Below are 21749 nucleotides of genomic sequence, written 5' to 3'. Positions count from 1 at the left end.
GGATGTTAAAATCCCCACACAATATCAGCGGGATGTCCCACAGGGCCAACTCTATGTTTAAGGCCTCTAATATTGCTGCTTCATCAAAATGTGATCCATATACTGAGCATATTACTACCTTGGTGCCCCCTACTAAACACTCAGAAATAGCCCAGCTTCCAAGGTTTTCAACCGATTTCTTCCCAGTCCCATAAATTCCTTTTCTGGCCAAAATCGTCACACCCTTGTTAGTAGTAGGCTGTCGGATTGCCGCAATCAGAATAAATCCGAGCTCTTTTATTAACATGCATTTGCTCCATGGTATGTGTGTCTCCTGTATACACAGGATATCAGGTTTCATCAATCGTAAATCTGTCGCTACCCGTTGCCTTTTAGTAATATTATTCAGACCACATACATTGAACGAGCAGATACGTATCCCACTAGTTATCATTTTACCCGCCATATCTTGCACACCTAAGAAGCCACGTGTATATAATTTCTTCAACGAACTTTATCATAATCATGTTAACCACATTGCTCTTGCTGTGGATTGATTTTTTTTTTACTCCTCCCCACTCCCTGCCCCTCCCCAAAAGAACCCCCACCACTCCCAATGAGTGACACCCCCCATCACCCCTCCCATCCTTACCCCTTTCCCAAAACAACGGGCACTAGGGCCCATGACCCTTGCGTTAGGGAGCTGGCTCTCTACCCGGTATGTCCCCCCCTCTCAACCAAAATTCTTTCCTTCTTCATCCAAATTATCAGCAATAATCAGAAAAAGAAAATTACATACAACACTAAAAATCTAGCAATTCCTGCACCTATTTATCCCCCTTACATCACCCTTGAGAGACAGATAGGAATAGTCACTCTAATATTATGCCAAAAACATGATTTAACTACCCTATCCATCATCATTCCCTTCAACTTAAGAAAGTTGAACTGTTCCCACCTATGGATACTCTACTAACATCTAGCCTAGATAAACTTAAATGGACAGGAGATATTTCTTATGAATAAACAAGAAAGAGTCTGCTGTACCTATGTGCTTTAACAATATGCAATTAAGTCAATTTCTAATAAAGACCACTCTTGCTAGACCATGCACATAAATTGTACCATGAAACAGGTTACCAAATTTTTACTTTTTTATTTTCAAATTAATTGAAGAAATTTCTTAGATGCATAAATCATATATTGAAGAAAACAATTCAACTCACAGAGGATATAATAATCCTACGAATACCAATGCCCATGGAAAATCTGAGACACCAATTATTCAAACATTCTCACTCACACTTAAATCCATTCAAACCATAAAAACATACTATACATACATCCTAAAATCTGGAAAGTGACAATTCAGCGGCCCAACGTAGTTGGCATATCTTTTTTTCAGGAGAAAACTAAGATTAATATATTGTTGGTAAGAATTTATGGTCACGAAAATTTAATGGGGAATAAGAAAAGAGAACAAGAGATAATCTTTCTGAAAATATAAAGTCTCAATAAATCTATATAACTAATAAAGCTAAAGAGCAGATCAATTCAAAAACGCCGACGCGCTTTTCGGTGTAGTACCCCCTTTCCCGGAGTAACACCTTCTTCAGGGCGTGAATTTATTCGTGTCCGATATCCAAGGGACCTGTTGAATGATAAACAAAATTGGAAAATATACTATTTCTTGGTTATTGTGTCAAAAAATCCTATATAGAAAAGTGGTAAAGCGAAACTTTTTGTCTATAACAGTTTATAAGCACTGGTCTAAACGTGAGAGTGGATATCGGACACAAATTGATCTGCTTTTTAGAATGGATTTAAGTGTGAGTGAGAATGTTTGAATAATTGGTGTCTCAGATTTTCCATGGGCATTGTTGTTCGTAGGATTATTATATCCTCTGTGAGTTTAATTGTTTTCTTCAATATATGATTTATGCATCTAAGAAATTTCTTCAATTAATTTGAAAATAAAAAAGTAAAAATATGGTAACCTGTTTCATGGTACAATTTATGTGCAAGGTCTAGCAAGAGTGGTCTTTATTAGAAATTGACTTAATTGCATATTGCTAAAGCACATAGGTACAGCAGACTCTTTCTTGTTTATTCTTGATTTATCCCCTGCTGCTCTACCTTTATTTATTTAGGGGTTCCCCTTTTCGTAGAGGAGATATTTCTTAGCCTGCTTCACTGATGTAAAATACCGTGCTTGACCCTTGCTTATTACTTTCAACATAGCCAGATTCAGCAAAAAGGCTTGCGCCCCCTTCCCTTGGAATGGAGAGATTAATTAGCGTAGTTGCCACCTACTTTCCACCGTGTGATGGCAAGGATCAGGCCTGACGAAGAATTGTATGACCTTCCCTGCCCTCTTCTGATCTGGCCTAGCCAGATCATATAGAGCTTGTCACGCTGGAAAGTTATTCAGACAAATCAAAATCGCCCTTGGCCTAGGGACAGGCTGACCAACTTTGGCTACTTGTTGTTTAAATGGAAACCTATGTGCCCTTAGTACTTCACTAGCCCAGCTCCACATTAAAAGTTCAGGGAGTGCCTCAGAAAACAGTCCCACCACAAATTTACGAATATCCTGGCCCTCAATTCCTTCCGGAATCCCAAGTATTCTCAAATTGTTACGATGTAGCTGGTTCTCTAAATCAACAAGTTTAAACTGCATATCCTCCTTATGTGAGCTCATGGCTTCCGTTGTTGATCTTCAAGCGTTGAGACCCGCGCCTCTGCTTTATTCATTCTCTCCATGAACTCATTGTAGGTTTTAGCAATCGTCCTAACAGTATTCTGCAATTTCCGACAAGCAGTATGCGTTTTCACATTTTGTGCGCGAGTCTCAACCCTGTGATCTAAGATACTCTGATAAATTGACCCCAATGAGATATCTTCATCATGTTTCCCTAGTGCCGCACCAGTGCTATGAGGAACCAAACTTACTCCTTCCAATGACAGCTCTAATGAAGAAGAGAAGTCCCACAGAACACTCTCCCTTTCACCTATTTCCTGCCTTTTTTCCTTTATTGCATTCTTTTTTTTACACACTGTCAATACATCAGTTTTTTCATAATCCAGGTTGACGCTCTTCTGGTCACTACCAGTACTTCGTATCTTACCGTCATAGGATCTCGATTTAATGCCCAACATGCCTTCTTCCTCTGAAGTGTCTGAGGGATCTGACATTGAAAAGAATTTCTCTCCAGAGTCGGTCTCTTTAACAAGCCCTCCATAAGCTCCTCCTTGCTCAACTGTGTCCAAAACTTCGTCTCCATCTGCTTTAGATTTCGTGACAGCAGCATTTTCCACATCCTTCTCTGCCTCCATCACCTCGTGTGGATCTACCAAAGCAGGGTCATATTCTGCTACTGCCCCCATCTCTCCAGCTTCACCCCCACTTTCCTGTATAGTTACTAAATTGTTTTTAGAGTAGACTTCTGGCGACACCAACTCCTGAAGTGTATTATCATCCAGTACATTGCACGAGTTTCCTGGTGCTCCTTCTACCATTCTCCCAGCACCCACTTTGGAAACATGTGGGGCAGTACTTTTCTTTCTGCCTAGGAATATCTGGGGGACTCTTTTATGGTCCATTCCGTGCTCACCTTGAAACATAGTTTCCATATTGCAATGTACTCCATCCACAGTTGCCCGCTGCATACCGCGCCCGGTAGCAGCACCTCTGTTAGCAGACGCCGCATCCACCATTACACGGGTCTTCCCTCCTCTTGCTGACTTAGGAGGCATACCGCTACACCTGAGCCAGAAAGGCCCCGCCTCTCACAGCCACCAGGCTTGCCGCCTCTGAGCAATCCGAGCAGCACTGTCGAGCCCTTCAATGGAGCTGCCGCCGCCAACGATGATGGAAACAAAGCCTTAATTCAGACGCCTTCACGTCTTTGCGAACGCCTTTTCAAACCTCTGGTAAGTCTGCAATATTTCCGAATCCTCGTTCCGCCAACTCTGTAGTTTAGCCTTTCTATTTTGCTGCATAAACCAGGAAAAGGGGGGGGGGGGGAGACCGAGAGCTCGCTGCACACTTGTCCGAACCGTCGCATGCCATCTTGCCCTTCTGCCGAAGCTAAACTATGAACTCAGTGAGACAAAAGAAAGAAGGAATCACTGAGGAGAACTTCTGGACCTAGTCAGAGGTATGAGCAGGGCCTCTGGAATTATGTGACTGTTTGGCTGCACCGACTTTCGCTCAAATACACATTTTACGCATTAGCCACATAATCTATCATCTGCTGCCTAATCTGCAGATTTGAACAAAAAAGCCTTGTTTCTAGCTCAAATGGCTCAAAGGTTACCAAAAATGCAGCAACAAGTGTTACAGCGTGGTGGAAGGTCCTTTGCAAACCTAGAATGGTCACCTGTTACTTATTGCTAAATGTGGGTGTTAAATTGGTACTAATGGTGTGCAAGCAACTCTTGCTTCTTTCTGCACCTCTTGCTTCTTTCTGTATTTCTGTGGCTTCTTTCTGCACCTTTCTTTATTTTTCTGCACTTGGGTTGCCTCTTTCTGCAAATCTCTTCTACTTTCTGCACCTCTTTTGCCTCTTTCTGCACCTCTGTTGCCTCTTGCATCACCTCACTTGCTTCTTTGTGCACCCCTCTTGCCTCTTTCTGCAACTTTCTTGCCTCTTTCTGTACCCCTCCACCTTCTTTCTGCACCCCTCCAGCCTCTTTCTGGACCTGTTCTTTCTTTCTGCACTTCTTTTGTTTCCTTATGCACCTCTTGTGCTTCTTTCTGAACCCCTCTTGTCTCTCTTTCCACCCCTCTTCCCTCTTTCTGCACCTCTATTGCTTCTTCCTGCACCTCTCTTGCTTTTTCCTGTACCCCTCATGCCTCTTTCACATCCCTCTTCCTGCACCCCTCTTGCCTCTTTCTGCACCTCTGTTTCTTCTTTCTGTACTTCTTTTGTTTCTTTCTGTAGCTCTCTTGCTTTGTACTGCACCCCCTGCCTCTTTCTCTACCCCTCTTTCTTCAACCCTTTTGCCTCTCTTTGCACGTCTTTTGTTTCTTGCTACACATCTCTTGCTTCTTTCTGCACTCCTCGTGCTTCTTTCTGCACCCCTCTTCCCTCTTTTTCACCCCTCTTGCCTCTTTCTGAACCTCTGTTGCTTCTTTCTGCACTACTCTTGCTTCTGTCTGCACCTCTCTTGCTTCATTCTACACCACTTGTGCTTCTTTCTGCATGCCTCTTCTCCCTTTCTGCACCCCTCTTGCCTCTTTCTGCACTTCTGTTCCTTCTTTCTGCTCTTCTTTTGTTTCTTTCTGCACCTCTCTTGCTTCTTTCTGCATCCCTCTTACCACTTTCTCCACCCCTATTCCCCGTTTTTGCATCTCTGTTGCTTGTTTCTGCACTTCTCTTGCCTATTTCCCTACCCCTCATCCATTTTTCTGCATCTCTGTTGCTCCTTGCTGCACTTCTTTCTTCTTTCTGTATCTCTGTCCCTTCTTTCTGCAACCCTTGTGCTTCTTTCTGCACTCCTTTTCCCTCTTTCTGCTCCCCTCTTGCCTCTTTCTGCACCTCTGTTCCTTCTTTCTGAACTTCTTTTGTTGCTTTGTGCAACTCTCTTGCTTCTTTCTATATCCCTCTTTCTCCACCCCTCTTCCCCCTTTTTTCATCTCTGTTGCTCCTGCTTGCCTCTTTCTCCACCCCTCATCCGTCTTTCTACACCTCTGTTGCTTCTTTCTGCATTTCTCTTGCTTCTTTTTGCACCCCTCATGCCTCTTTCTGCACCCCTCTTCCCTCTTTCTGCACCCCTCTTGCCTCATTCTCAACTCTGTTCCTTCTTTCTGTAAATGTATTCTCACATGTGTTATGCATCTGAAGATGGTAGCCTAAAAAGTGGGTAGCTTCTTCTATATGTGATTAAATGTGCTCAGTTATTCTCTGTCATTCAGTTGCACAGGCAGACATGTCTTATGTATATAGGTGTTATAGAGCCCCTCAAATATACTATTGAATACCCATGTGCCATGCATTATGAGCAGAAAGAAATACATACACCTTTGTGTACACATATTTTTAGAGTATGCTGTTTGAAACACAGGTATTCAAGTATTTCTGTTTATTTTTATGTAACATGTTACTCGGTAAAAGCAGATACATGCATGCACACCTTCACAATCTTGGTTAGACTTATAACAGTGATATGCTTAGGATTGCTGTTTTATATTTTGTAGGTAGTCCTAACATTCTGAGCAGTTGATAGTGAACCTTCAATTGAAAAGTGATGTTTAAGACATCTTGGGAGAAAGATTAGTGATTAGGCTACTTTGTATGAGTCTTTTGTAAGGTACAGTCAAAGTAGGCCTCTTTCTGCACCTCTGTTGGTTCTTTCTGCACTTCTCTTGCTTCTTTATGCGCCTTTCTTCATCTTTCTGCACATATCCTACCTATGTAGGCATTTTTAGAAATTAGCATTTAAAAACCTTACAAATTTACTGAAAAAAACTCAGGTTTCAGGGATGTTTTAGTTAGACATTTTGCTCATACAAAACCAGAGAAATTCAGCCGTTATAGTTAGTTGAGCTAACTTTTACTTGAACCCCTGCAATGCACTGCTGATGACATCCCATATTACATCACACATGACATGGTCAGTGACCTCACTGATGACATCTCAAATGACATTACTGATGACATCATCCACTTAATATCTGATGCACCTCCTCGCACCCTAATACAACCTTTCATACACCCACTCTAAAATACAGACTACCATCCTCGAAACCATAGACACACCAATACCAATTAGTACATACCCACTTACTGATTGATAGGTCTACACATATCCACTCACTCACCGATACAGTCACTCATACACACTGTCACTCATCAATACAGCCTATGATATATGCACTCCTACACCCATACAGACACTCACCTACTGCCACTAATCCACAGAGATACTCATACACCTAGTCAGTCACCCAAAGACAATCACACTGCCATTTACTCACCAATACAGTTAAACACACACCACATCTTATTCATTCAGATACTAACACATACTTACTCTTATACAATCACTGACAGAAGCTCACAATCACTCACTCTCACATATAGTCACTTATATCCTCTAACATTCACATATACAGCCTTTCACATATGTAGTTACTCACACATACACCACTGAGACATCCATTTGCTCACCAACACAGCCATACACACACTTACTCACCCATACAGCCCCTCACAGATGCACTCATGAACCCATATACCCACTGAATCACCCACTCACACATCCATGGAGGGAGTCACACCCTCCCACCCACCCACACAGACACTTAGGCACCCATACAGGTAATCAGACAACCAATCATTAACCCATGTAAACACTAATGTAGCTATTCCCCAGCCCATGCAGCCACTTACACACAAACTCACAGACTGAAACAGACATTCACACAGATTACTCATTCACCCATGCATTCACTTAGACACGTTTAATCTCTCACTTCAACAGCCAGTCATGCACCCACTAAATAACCCATTCAGACACTCATACACCTACTCATTCTTCAATACACCTTTGCGTATCTATAATTAACATTCTTAAACTTTTAAAAATCAGTGATGTCATTTGAGATGGCATCAGTGATGTCATCAGTGAAGTCACTGACCATTTCATGAGTGATGTAATATGTGCCGTCATTAGCAGTGCATTGCGGGGGCGCGAATTATAGTTAGCTCAACTAACTATAATAGCCAAAATTTTCTGGTTTTGTATGACTGAAATATCCAACTAACTATAACGTCCCTGAAATCTGTGTTTTTTTTCAGTGAATTTCTAAGGTTTTTTAAATGCTAATTTCTATCTATAACGTCCCTGAAACCTATGGTTTTTTCAATGGATTTCAAAGGTTTTTTTAAATGCTGATTTCTAACTATAACGTCCCTGCAACCTGTGGTTTTTTCAGTGAATTTCAAATGTTTTTTAAATGCTAATTTCTAACTATGCCTACAAAGGTAGGACATGTGCAGAAAGAGGAAGAAAGGTGCAGAAAGAAGCAAGAGAAATGCAGAAAGAGGCAACAGAGGAGCAGAAAGAGGCCTTGTTGCAAAGTCATCCTGTGCCCCAACATTTTGCTGACAGCTACTGGTGGTAACTGACTCTGACTAACCAGGCTCAGAGCCAGTGCTATGCTGAAAGACACTTAGAATACAGTGAAAACACCTACATACACTAGGGTACACTATGGGTTGGGGGTACCCCTGTAACTGGCATGACTTCCCCTATATGGCCCTAGTACATAATAGTGTAGGGGGATTAAACTACCTCTAACTAAGAGGTGCAGAAAGAGGCAGGAGGGGTGCATAAAAAAGCAACACAGGTTCTGAAAGAGGCAAGAGAGCTGCAGAAAAAAGTAAGTGAAGTGCAGAAAGAGGCAAAAGAGGTACATACAGAGACAACAGGGGGTGCAGAAAGAAGCAAGACAGGTGCAAAAAGAAGCATGGAAAGTGCAGAAAGAAGAAACAAGGGTGCAGAAGGAGGCAAGAGAAGTGCAGAAACAGGCAAGAGAAGTGCACAAAATGCAAGAGAATTGCTGAAAGAAGCAACCGAGGCGTAGAAAGAAGCATGAAAAGTGCAGAAAGAGGCAAGTGAGCTGCAGATAGAAGCAAGAGCAGTGCAGAAAGAACCAACAGAGGTGCAGAAAGAGGGAAGAGGGGTGGAGAGAGAGCGAGGCAAGAGGGGTGCAGAAAAAGGTAGGATGGGTACACAAAGAGGCAAGAGAGGTACAGAAAGAGGCAGGAGGGATGCAGAAAGAAGCAAGACAGGTGCAGAAACAAACATGGAAAGTGCAGAATGAAGCAACGGGTGCAGAAAGAGGCAAAGGAAGTACAGAAAGGCAAGAGAAGTGCAGAAAAAGGCAAGAAAAGTACAGAAAGAGGTGCAGAAAGAGACAACAGGGGTGCAGAAAGCAGCAAGTCAGGTGTAGAAAGAAGCATGGAAAGTGCAGAATGAAGCAACAGGGGTGCAGAAAGAGGTAAGAGAAGTGTACAAAAGAGGAAGTGAGGTGCAGAAAGAACCTTCAGAGGTGCAAAAAGAGGCAAGAGAGGTGCTGAAACAGGCAAGAGAAGTGCACAAAGAGGCAAGAGAATTGCTGAAAGAAGCAACAGAGGTGTAGGAAGAAGCAAGAAAATGCAGAAAGAGGCAAGTGAGATGCAAAACAGGAAGGAAAGGTATAGAAAGAGGGAAGACGAGTGCAGAAAGAGACAACAGGGTGCAGAAAGAAGCAAATGAGGTGCAGAAAAAGGCAGTAGATGTGCAGAAAGAGGGAAGAGAGTGCAGCAAAAGGCAAGAAAAGTGCAGAAAAAGGCAAAAGAGGTACCTAAAGAGACAACAGGGGTGCAGAAATAAGCAAGACAGGAGCAGAAAGAAACATGTAAAGTGCAGAATGAAGCAACAGGGGTGCAGAAAGGGGCAAGAGAAGTGTAGAAAGGAGAAAGTGAGGTGCAGAAAGAGCCAACAGAGGTGCAAAAAGAGGCAAGAGAGCTTGCAGAACCAGGCACGATAAGTGCACAAAGAGGCAAGAGATTTGCTGAAAGAAGCAAGTGAGATGCAAAAACAGGCAGGAAAGGTACAGAAAGAGGGAAGACGAGTGTAGAAAGAGACAATAGGTGTGCAGAAAGAAGCAAATGAGGTGCAGAAAGAGGCAACATATATGTGCAGAAAGAGGGAAGAAAGGTGCAGAAAAAGGCAAGAAAAGTGCAGAAAGAGGTACATAAAGAGACAACACGGGTGCAGAAAGAAGAAAGACAAGTGCAGAAAGAAGCATGGAAAGTGCAGAATGAAGCAACAGGGGTGCAGAAAGAGGCAAGAGAAGTGTAGAAAGGAGCGAGTGAGGTACAGAAAGAGCCAACAGAGGTGCAAAAAAGAGGCAAGAGAGGTGCAGAAACAGGCAAGAGAAGTGCACAAAAAGGCAAGAGAATTGCTGAAAGCAGCAAGAGAGATGTAGAAAGAAGCAAGAAATGTACAGAAAGAGGCAACTGAGGTGCAGAAAGAGTCAACAGACTTGCAGAAAGAGGGAAGAGAGGCGCAGAAAAAGGCAAGAAAAGTGCAGAAACAGACACAAGAGGTATATAAAGAGACAACAGTTGTTCTGAAAGAAGCAAGACAGGTGCAGAAAGAAGCATGGAAAGTGCAAAATGAAGCAACGGGTGCAGAAAGAGGCAAGAGAAGTGCAGAAGGAAGCAACAGTGGTGCAAAAAGAGGCAAGAGAGGTGCAGAAACGGGCAAGAGAAGTGCACAAAGAGGTAAGAGATTTGCTGAAAGAAGCAACAGATGTGCCGAAAGAAGCAAGAAAAGTGCAGTAAGAGGCAAGTGAGATTCAAAAACAGGCAGGAAAGGTACAGAAAGAGGGAAGATGAGTGCAGAAAGAGACAACAGGTGCAGAAAGAAGCAACTGAGGTGCAGTAAGAGGCAACAGATGTGCAGAAAGAGGGAAGAGAGGTGCAGAAAGAACAAGAGATTTGCAGAATGAGGTAAAGAGAAGTGCAGAAAAAGAAAGAAACCTGCATGAAAAAGCAACAGAAATGCAGAAAGAGGCAAGAGAGGCACAAAAGGAAGGAAGAGTGGCTTGCACACCATTAGTACCAATTTAACACCCATATTTAGCAATAAGTAACAGGTGACCATTCTAGGTTTGCAAAGGGCCTTCCAACACGCTGTAATACTTGTCGCTGCATTCTTAGTAACGTTTGACCCGTTTCAGCTAGAAACAAGGCTTTTTTTGTTCAAATCTGTAGATTAGGGTACAGATGATGAATTATGTGGGTAATGCAGAAAATGTATAATTGTGCGAAAGTCGGTACAGCCAAACAGTCACATAATTCCAGTGGCCCTGCTCATACCTCTGACTAGATCCACAAGTGCTCCTCAGTGATTCCATCTTTTTTTGTCTCACTGAGTTCCTAGTTGAGCTTCTATGGAAATGAGGAAGACTAAACCTGAGGTTACCACTCCACAACACAGACTACCATACCACATAATTACTCTCCATAACACATAATCCCACTCGACATAACTCCTATACGTTAAATACCACATACTTTCTATCAACATGATTTGATTGCACAACATATCACATAATTCCACTACACACAACGTACATCCACTCCACTCAAAAAAACATTAGTAAAAAACGTTTGCATTTACAACGCCAATAGCTCTAATTCTCACAAATGAGAAACCTATTACATTGCAAACACTTTTTTAACTAGTAGTCGCGTTTGTAGAGTGGTGGAGAAAGGGTGCTGGGCCTCTGACCAGCGCTCAGGAATTCCGGCGCGTAGGGCTTACAGGAGGTACCAGTAGGTCTTCTTGGCCCCAAAGTCCCTCAGGAGTAAATTGGACTTCATCCCCCATCCCGTCGTCTGCCAGGAGGCACGTTTGCAGAATGGTGGAGAAAGGGGGGCATGGACTGAAGACGTTTTAGCAATCCCACTGTGCGGGACTTACTGGAGGTAACAAGAGGGGTAGTTGGCCCCAAGGACATCCTTGGGGGCCAACTACCCCTCCAATTACCTCCAGTAAATCCCACACAGCAGTATTGCTGAGTTCGAAGAGCAGGCCACGCCCCCTCTTCCCACCACTCTACAAACACGCTCCCTGGTGTGCTCTTGGATGGGGATTACTGCTGGGGGTCCTTTAGGGGCCAACTAGCCTACCTCTTACCTCCAGTAAGCCCCACACAGTAGGATTGCTGGGAGGCCACGCCCACTTTCTCCACCACTCTGCAAATGCGCCCCCTGGCACGTTCTAAGTTGGGGGACTAAGTCACCTTGAATACTGAGGGTCGCTGGGGGCCAACTAGCACACCAGGTACCTCCAGTAAGCACCACACAGCTGGATTGCAAAGAGGTGGTCCGAGGCCACGCTCCCTTTTTACACCACCCTGCAAACACGGCTTCTGGTGCACTACTTCTTGGAGGATGGAGTCCATTTGTGTCCTGACATCCTCAATGAAGCAAAGCAGAGTTTGCTATGGCAGGGCGGGAGCCGCACGGCTCCTGCCCTGCCATAGCAAACAACAGTGTCCTGGGGTGGGCACCTCGAGACACTGCAGGAGCTGGTCCACGGGGGTGGCGATCCCCAGGTCCATCAAGGGCTCCAGGAGAGGGGCCACGCGGCCCCCCTCCCAACGTTTAAAACCCCGGGGCTTCGGGGTCCTTAACGGACATAACATAACCACCCAATTTCCATATTTAGTGCCCCGGGGAGGTGGTGGTCCCCGGGACATGTGGGGAGGCTCGACCCTTTCGTTTTCTAATTTTTCAGGAACTACGGAACGGATTTACACCGTTTAAAAAAAAGGGCTCTTTCCAAACCAAGCGCTACCTTGTTGCCAAATTTGGTGTAATTCCGTTCAGCAGTTCGGGCTGTAGCTTTGTCTAAAGTTTCCTATGGAGGACAGATATCGAACCTTTGCTTTTTCTAATATTTCAGGAACTACTGAATGGATTTACACCATTTAAAAAAAGGGCTCTTTCTGAACCAATGCCTACCTTTTTGCCAAATTTGGTGTAATTCCGTTCGGGCTGTAGCTTTGTCTAAAGTTTCCTATGGAAATTAACATGGGAAAACCGTTTTTTGGGACCCCCCTTTTTTCTCAGCCCCTGCTTGACAAATCACCCCAAAACTTACAAGACAGAAGCTGACTGAAGCAGGCCACTTTTTTTTGAAAATTTTGCGAAGATTCATCAACTGGCACCAAAGTTATTGGGAAAAGAAAAAATGCTTTTCCTATGGAAACTAGGTCCTAACTATAACTACCTACTGGCGACCGCCAGTAGGTAATATATATATATATATATTATCTGCAACATAACAAATATTAACTGTTCAATTCCAAAACATTTAGTAAATGACCAGACAAAATATAAAATATTGAAAAACCAAAAAAGAACTTTACAAAATATTAAAATTTTTTTAAAAACAGATAAAAATATTAACAAATAATGTAGAATTATAAACAAATATTAATGATAAATATATTTAAGTAATTTTAGGTTCAGTGCAGGCAGAGAAACACATTACAAGCCAACTCCCAGCTAGTGGGAGTATTTGTAAAGCTCCTGCTAGCTGGGAGCAGACTTTGGGCCTGAATTTGAGTTGCTCGTTATGTCGCAACCCATACTTAAACCCCTGTTTATGCATGGGTGGGAGTTATGAGTTAAAAGGCATTAAATGCATCTGATAAGTATTGGATATGTTAAATACCTCAAGTTTAGTCATTTTTCAGGTCAAACCTGCCAAAATTTAACAGGGGAATGTGTTAAACACCAAAATCTGCATGTTATTCCCCAATAACTCATAACAGAAGCCATTTATCGCACCTGATAATGAACAAATCCCAGGGTATCGTTTTATACCAGGTGCGATAAATAGCACCTTTAGTTGTAATCAGGCTCCCCTTGGTCGAATAAGGCTCAGGGAGGGGTCCATGTGCACCCTCCCCATAATGATTAAATAGGGCCCTGGGGGATGGGGACCCCTGGCCTGTGAACAGCTCGGGGAGGAGGGCAGCGCATCCCCTCCCCTTAATTGAAGAATGTGGCCCTGGGGCGCCTTTTTTTTTTTTTACCACAATACCACCGAGGAGTTGCAAAATTTGCCCATTTATTTACATTTTGGATCAAAGAGTGGGTTCCTTTGGACCCCACCCCCAGGGCCTAGGGGGATTAGGTTAACCTCCTCTAGCCCCTTATATCCTTTTCTTTTTTAATTCAGGACAGGTACTAAGTCGCTGAGTCCTGTAATGGCTTCCAGAAATATTTTCCTCATGTTTCTCGCTCCATTGACAGTATGGCTGAGTGAGATGGCTCAAGGGAAAAAAGTTTCTTGGGCCAATCAGAGGGCTCTATTTTTAAATTGGTGCTCCTGCGAGATTCTCACAAGACTCTTGCAGATCCAACCATCCAAATATTTTTCAGTTTAATTTCTCAGAAACTACTGAACAGATTTAGAACTAATCATAAAAAATGCAATCTTCGAACGAAGATCTAGCTTCCTGTCAAATTTGGTGTATCTCCGTTCAGCAGTATTTGCTGCAGCCCTTCTGCCCTTCACATTTTGGGACACCCCTCCCTTTTTTCCTCAAGCCCACGCCTACAGCATTACACCAAAACATTCCCTACAAACTAGACAAAAAAGAACACTTTTTTGGAAAGTTTTGTGGAGGTTCATCACTTGGTGTCAAAGTTATTAGCAACACAAAAAGCACGTTTCCTATCGAAATGCTGACTTAACTATGCATATATTCACTTAAAAAAACAAAGGATAAGTAGATTAAGTGACGTTATATTTAAGTATGGTAATATGTCACTTTACATGAAATTCACTGAAAAATAAGGCTAAAATGCTGTTGTAGTTAGGTCCGAATTTTAGCTATTGTCAGTTAATAAAAGAGCATTTTAATCTAAAACAAATAAAATGTAACTGTTATTAACTGAAGTAACTATAACTTCATTTGAGGCTCCATCTGAAACTCTCTACCATAGGGCATCATATCAAGTCTATAATTTTTTCCAATTACCTTCTTTACCCCAAATATGATTAGTTCCAGATCTCATACCTTTGAAAACTTTGGTATTAAATCTTCTACCACTTTCTCGGAAATTTCCTTTCTTTGCTGCTAGCATTCAGTCTGTGCCAACATTATTTTCTCTTTTAAAAGTTTTTTTAGACTAACAATAATCACTAGAATATTTCACATAAGACAATTTTTCATTGATAGACTTTGCCGGCTAGCCCAGCGCACCCAACACAAAAGCTAACATTAAAAATATAACACATTCTTTTGTGGGCTCCTCCATTCCACTATATCTTTTTAATTTTTTATTCCTCATATGAATTCCATAGCTATGGCAATCTCTCGACCTGGTCCACCTCTGGTACATATAACTTGGTGGTTCCAATCTCAGCTGGTGTTCTTTGCGGGGGCACCCGTTGCACACAACCTGAGCTGACCCAGAGGTTTTAATCATTAGAACTTATCCTGTCCCTTAGTCTAATATGGTCTCATCAAAAAGATGAATCATCCAACAAGTTCCAAAACAACCCAATATCTGACCTTTCTCTATAAACATTTACCCTCTGATCTAAAGCTCTAAAGTATCTTACAGAATTCCACCAGGCATTCCAAGTAGGGAATACTGTCTGACGTCACAATTTACAAATCTCTCTCCTGGCCAGCAGGATCGGACAAAAAAACTAATTTATGTTGCAACCCTATCGGGTCTAGCACCCCTCCCGGTGTAAATACAATGCCAAATAATATAAGAGATGGGCTTACCTCCACAGCGGTACCCAGAACCCTGGAGATAGTCTTACCCACGCTTCTCCAAAACTCTTGTATCTTGGGGCAGGAAGCGAATACGTGAACATCATCTGCATTCTGACAACCGCATCTTTGACAGCTAGCTTCTCCACCGCCCTTTATTCTGGATATTTTAAAAGGGGACCAGTATAACCTGTGGAGTGTGAAAAAGTGGTTTCTTTTGAGTGCGGCAGATTTAATCAGTGGGTAAAGAATGTCAAAAGATACTTGCCATAAATCTTTCAGCTCGTTGCTCGGCAAGTAGTTCTCCCAGACCCGGAATGGCTGTTCCATCTTTCTATCTACTGCAGCCAGGAGATGGTTGTACCATTGAGCCACTTCTTTCTTCCTTGGGGCCAAATCTTGTAGTTCATTTTCCATGGGGTTGTCTTCCAGTAGGGACCAGCGTTGACTCTTACACTAAGATGAAAGCTGATAAAACTTGAACCTAGACAGAGCTCCGCTCGTAATATGGCTCCAAAAGTCCCAAGGATGACATTTATTACTCACTGCGAGATCCTTCCAGTGTGAGACTCCGACCTCTTTTAATGGCTGAGCTAGAGCGTCCAAAAGACACTCCGGTGTTCCAGGAGAATCCCACACTGGGGCCCAATCGCTATAAGAAAGTCCCAAGCCGTCTCGACAGTCTAACCATAACCTGGCCGCCATACGCAAAGTCTTCAGACGGACTTTTAAAAAAAAAATTAGGGGAGCCGAATTTGTACATGAATCCTAGCTCCACTACACCTACTAGCATAGCTTTGAACATGCTGCCTATCAGTGAGTCATCTGGAGTAAGCAGTAACATCCTACAGTTTTTTAATTGGTAGGCCTAACAATACAGTTGGAGGTCTGGTAAGTCCATGCCCCCTCGCAATAATTTACGCCTACGTTTTTTCCAGGGCAGCCTGATCCCTTTACCTGCCCAGATAAAGGAAAATATCTTGCCGTGGATTTTAAGAATATCGGCTTTGGCAAATTCTAGAGGGATATTAAACAGATAGGTGTATTTCGGGAGGACACACATCTTAATCAAATTAACCCGACCATAATGGGAAAGTGGGATATTCTGCCATCTTTTTAAGACAACATCAACCTCTTTCAAAACTCTATCTAAATTAATTTTAGGAGTTTCTCTAAGGTCCTGAGTTATTATAACTCTAAGATATCTGAGCTCCCTGGTGAAGATCCACTCCTGATCAATGATATTCCATGCCATACTCTCGGTTTTATCGTTCTCTATTTCATAACCCGATAATTTCCCAAACATCTGGGCTTCAACAAGAAGCACCGGGAGTGTAGTGTTGACGTTAGAGGATAATAAAATAAAATCATCCGCATATAGCGCTAGATTCCTCACAAACCCATTTACTTCAAAAGGAGCGAGCTTCTGGTTTAGTCTTAAACTCTGGGCTAAAGGTTCTATATATAAATCGAACAGAATGGGGGACAACGGCCAACCCTGCCTGGTGCCACGCCCTATTTTAATAACAGGAGAGAGACTACCATTGACCAAAATACGAGCCCGGGGGGATTTATATATTTTTTTAAGGACCTCCCTAAAACCATCAGCAAAGCCAAAAACCTTCAGGGTCCTATCCAGGAAATGCCAATTCACGCGGTCGAAGGCTTTGGCTGTGTCGACAGTGATGATTGAAAGAGGGAGACCCTGTGACTAGGCCAGATCGACTGCCCCGATTAAAGTGTGTACCAGTTCCGACAACTGCCTTCCCGGGAGAAAACCCTTTTGGTCCTCATGAATTATTGGCCCTATGATCATACATAGCCAGTTGTTCATAATCCCAGCAAAGACCTTATAGTCAACAGTTAATAATGAAATTGGCTGGTATGACTGACACAGAGTTGGATCCTTACTGAGCTTCAGGATCAATTTAATAACTGCATCGCTCCAGGAGACAGGCAGAGGAGATGTACCATCCAAGATCTCATTGTACAGTTTCAGCCAGACCGGGATAACCTCCTCCCTCAATACGGAATAAACCTCAATTGGGACCGCATTGGGGCCTGCCGCTTTCCCTTCTTAGCTGTGTCTAAAACAGTTAATATCTCACTCCCTGTTATTTCTAGTGTGAGTATTTCTTGACTAGCCTCAGTTATTTTTGGAAGCTGTTTCTCTTTGAGCCACCCATCAATGTGTTCCTCTACAACCTGAAGGTCTTCTCGGTATAACTCCTGAAAGAATTGTGCAAAGGCTTGTTCTATATTCCCTTTATCCTCTATGATGTGTGTACCAATTTTATTTTTACTAATATAGTTGTTAGATCTATCAACCCCACTCTTCATAGCAAGAAGCTTGCCACAGTTCTCCCCTTGCTCAAAATCCCTCATTTTACTTGCCTTCCATTTTTGGAGTAAGATCTCTTCAGACTTAGTCTGAACTTCAACTGCAGCTCTTCAACTCTCTTTATTAAGTTGTCGTTCTCCGTTCTGAGAAGACAGCTTGCCTTTAAATCTGCTTCTGCCCCTGCTATCTATAATTCTAAGTCTTCAAGTTCTTTCCTCTCGGCTCTAGCCCAACCCACAACTGCCCCTTTTAGTATCCCTCTGAGCCAGGCCATTAAGGTATCCCAGATGACGTGCAAGGGGGCAGACCCCAAGTTATCTTGAAAAAAGCTAGCTGTTTAAGGCGTCAGAAAGCCAGGAGTTGAAGATTGCAGAAGAAATCTCCTATTTAGAGTCCATCTCCTCAGAGTAAGCTCTAGAAGGATTTTCAGGTTAAGAGATATGGCACCATGAACAGATAGCTGTATGGGCAGGTATTCGATTGAGCTAACTTTATCGAGATCTGAGTGCTCCATAAATATATAATCAATTAAGTAGTAAGAATTTTTTTTTTGCTATAAAAGGAGTATTCCCTACTCTCTTCCATTTTTTTCCGCCATACATTGCAGAGGTTAACAAATTTTAATATAGTCAAAAGATGAGCTTTAACACGCCAAACTGCTACCTGCATTCTAGGGGAGGACCTATTTAGTTTGTTATTTAAAAGCACATTGAAATCTCCTCCCAATATCAGAGGAGCCTCATAGTCGACCAAGGCAAGACAAAGATTGTTCAGAGGCGTAATATCGTTCTCACTAGGCCCATAGTAACTAGTAAGTGTGTATTTGGACTCCTGACTTTTTATTTCTGCAATAACCCAGCGCCCTCTATCGTCTACCTGGGACTTAATAAGCTTGACTCCCGAATTCGCTCTAAGTATAACCGCATCCCCCTTCAAGCAGCATTGCTGGTCTGTGGCTATGATCTTATCCCCCAATCTTTGTTTTCCAAATAGTGCCTTTCACTCTGATTGTAAAAGATGGGTCTCCTGGATCATAAGGATCCTAGCTGAACTATAAGTATTGAAGAATCAGGCGCTGTCTCCCTTTGACCCTTAAACCGTTAACATTCCAGCTTAAGAATTCAAGATACCGATTCCCTCTCCGAGCAGGTCTATCCCCCACCATTATCCTGACTCCACCCTCTGCTGTAACTACTGGAGGTTATTATGTCACATGAGATTGTTGTTACGCCTTTTTTTTTTTTTCCAATGCTCCCCACTAACAAATGTGAAAAACCCCACTACCCTCCGAGCCCCCCCAACCCACCAACGGGAACTCTCCCTGACAACCCATTGCCTTTCGAGCCGGAGCCCTCCAGCCTCCAACGTTAAATGAAAAGAAACCAATAACAATAGGTGCTGAATTTCCCTTAAACTTTAAACTATAAGCTAGATTTAGTTGGTACCAAGAAGCTGTCTACTTCCTTCCGGAACCTGAAATTGTACATCTTATTAGCCCATACAACTTTTAGAAAGGCAGGAAACTGCAGCTGAACTTGAGCTCCCAGGTCCCTTAATGCATCCATCCACTTACCCAATTCCCATCTCCTATCTTCTGTAACCTGGGAGATATCAGACCGTATTCTGAAGGAGGCATCCTGCACCTGAATAGACTTAAGTTTAAGGGCCGCCCCCAATAGTTGCTCCTTAAGAGGATAGGATTGGATATATACTAGAAATTTCCCAGGCTTTTTCCGGGTGGGATTCAACTTGAAGGGGTCCCTATGGACTCGCTGGATCTCGGCTTCCCAAACATGAGCTGCTGCCCATTCCACTAAATCGCCTGAAAAACTATATGAATCTTTTTTTAAATGCATGAATTAACTCCTCTGCATTCTGTATCATTCCCATGATTTTTGAAAAATTAATCTACTGAGCTAGAAACATTTCTTTCAAATGTTTAAAATTTCAGTATATTTCTCAGCGACTATATGTGAAGGCTCAAAACTTGGTCCATTCCACCTCTGACCACTTCACTGACAATTTACAATCAATAAACACATCTTTTGGCACTTGGGCAGAAATCAAGCTCACCATGGGAAGTAGCACTTCGAGGTACGACCAATCTCACACCAAGATAGACTTTTAACCAGAGACAACCTACTCATGGATAACGAACACATTACCTTTAACTTATTTGTTCTGTCTGCAGACAATAATCTACCTCATCTCCGCTCCTAACTAGTACATTCAGAACTAGACTATTAACAAAATCTTAAATTTAAAACCTCTGGTGCCACACCATTTAATCTTCCACAGGCACCCACGACCTGACTCCAGTCCCCCTAAGATCAAGATCTCCTCATACTATATATAAAGTTTGCAGTCTGTTATTTTGTGACAAGGCTGGGCAACAAGTCAGCTGAGGAATGGCTAAAGATTTATCAAGCTAAGTGTGTTGCTGTTGCCTCCTATTTGTGGGATAATAATCTTTCTTTGCAAGTGGTGGTACATCACTTTTTTTTTATCCCTCCCACAGAGCGTTTCATCATTTATTGTCCATGAAGAACTGGGCCATGGTTATATGTCAGATTTGATTCACTTGCTCTCAGTCTGGGGAAAATTGGAGGCAGTGCTGAATCCTGCTATAATCAGGAACTATTTAAGTCTGGACATAATGAAATTTCTTGGTTGAGTTAAGTAAAGCCTGTTTTTTAATGACAAGGGGTTCCCTGAGTTATTTGAGGCTGACTTTGGCATAGACAAAACATGCTTTTCTAGTATGGAAACAATGAGTGAGTTTAAGCTAATTGCATTGTAAATGACAATGCTTTTTATTTATGTTTTAAAAACGAAACCAAAAATAAATGGCATTCTTATTTGCAATGTCAATAGCTCAAACTCGCGTAACTTCCTTAACAGTAGTGAAGCAAGAAACCCACCCCACCTTATTGACAACGGTTACCATGACCTGAGCAGTTCACACCAGATATTGCGGCCTCTCTGAACTTAGGATTTAAGTTTAACCACAGGGAAACAGAGAGAAAAAAACAGGAGGCACTGTAATGGTAGCCCTTTACATGCCCACTCCACTTTAAGGCATTTAGGCTGCAGGTGTTGAAAACCAAAGCACAGAATACTGGTGTAAAGCAACATATGAGGAAACACACAGGGATGAACTGACATTTTGGTTGCATTGGAAGCACGGGTGAAGAAAAAGTGGGCAAGAAATACGCCTAAGAGCAAGGGTTCACATTATGTCGGCACAGTGTCCCCGGAATTTACATTTTTAACCAATTTAAGATGAATAACTTAACATGTGTATCAATTGTACATAAAAAAAATCTAATGAATGGCCAAGACATGTGGGGCAGTATTATGGAAGTGCTCTTGGGGGGCAACAGGCGTTTGCGCCCGCCTAGCATGCCCCGGGGCACTGTGGTATTACAGTAGGAGGCCGCAGAGGCTTGTGCGCCACCTTCTATAATACTGAAAGTGCTGGAGCTCGCTATCTTCAGAGGGCGTTCCCTCATTTACATGGAGGCGTGGCCCCATACAAATGTGGCTATCCCTTTGCCTCTGTGCCCACGCTGTATAATAGATGCAGTGGCAAAGAACCTGTCAGGAGGCGCACTGATAGTGCGCTACCTCAAAGGGGGCGCAATGTCAGTGCGCACCCGGATTGCAGCCCTCTGGCGGGAGGAAAGGGGGTCCCATGGACCACCCAGTCACTCACTGCACCTGCCTGCAAGGGGATCTCTAAAACCCCAAAAAGTGCAGGCGGGTTGCGTCCTGCACAGAGGAGCATGGAGAGGCTGCTTCAAAGCTGCTCCATTTTTCACCTGGATGTGCTGCCCCTAGGGTAGGGTGAGTTAGCAGCTGCCTTGAGGGCAGTGTTTTCCATGTAACTTTTCTTGTTTGTGCCCAGCGCACCTTTTTTAAGGTGCGCCGGGTGCAAATAGGGAAAATGAGCCAGGCGCAAATAGGAAAAGTGTGCCCTTTACCTAATAGAGCCCGTGATTTTAAATTGCAAAGTATTCTTTTCATACCACTGTCTGAATGAGCACATGTAGTGTTTGGTACATTCCAGTACTAATAATTCCTGTGACATGCACAACCTACATTCAACATATTTACACAGGT

General features: G+C 42.9%; 1 protein-coding gene across 1 annotated transcript in view; it reads left to right on the top strand.

Moving 5' to 3' along the window:
• The window catches only part of LOC146869802 (uncharacterized), a 508722-nt gene that overhangs the window by 237172 nt on the left and 249801 nt on the right, over window positions 1–21749 (top strand). The window contains exon 12 of the mRNA XM_085640499.1: window positions 3729–3912. Within this exon, the coding sequence (XP_085496625.1) occupies window positions 3729–3912 (184 nt within the window). The remainder of the gene's footprint in view (window positions 1–3728; window positions 3913–21749) is intronic.

This window comes from Triturus cristatus, chromosome 1_1 (assembly GCF_964204655.1).
Source record: "Triturus cristatus chromosome 1_1, aTriCri1.1, whole genome shotgun sequence".
NCBI classification, from domain to species: domain Eukaryota; kingdom Metazoa; phylum Chordata; class Amphibia; order Caudata; family Salamandridae; genus Triturus; species Triturus cristatus.
Note: the sequence above shows the minus strand (reverse complement) of the source record. Positions and strands in the feature narration are given on the sequence as shown.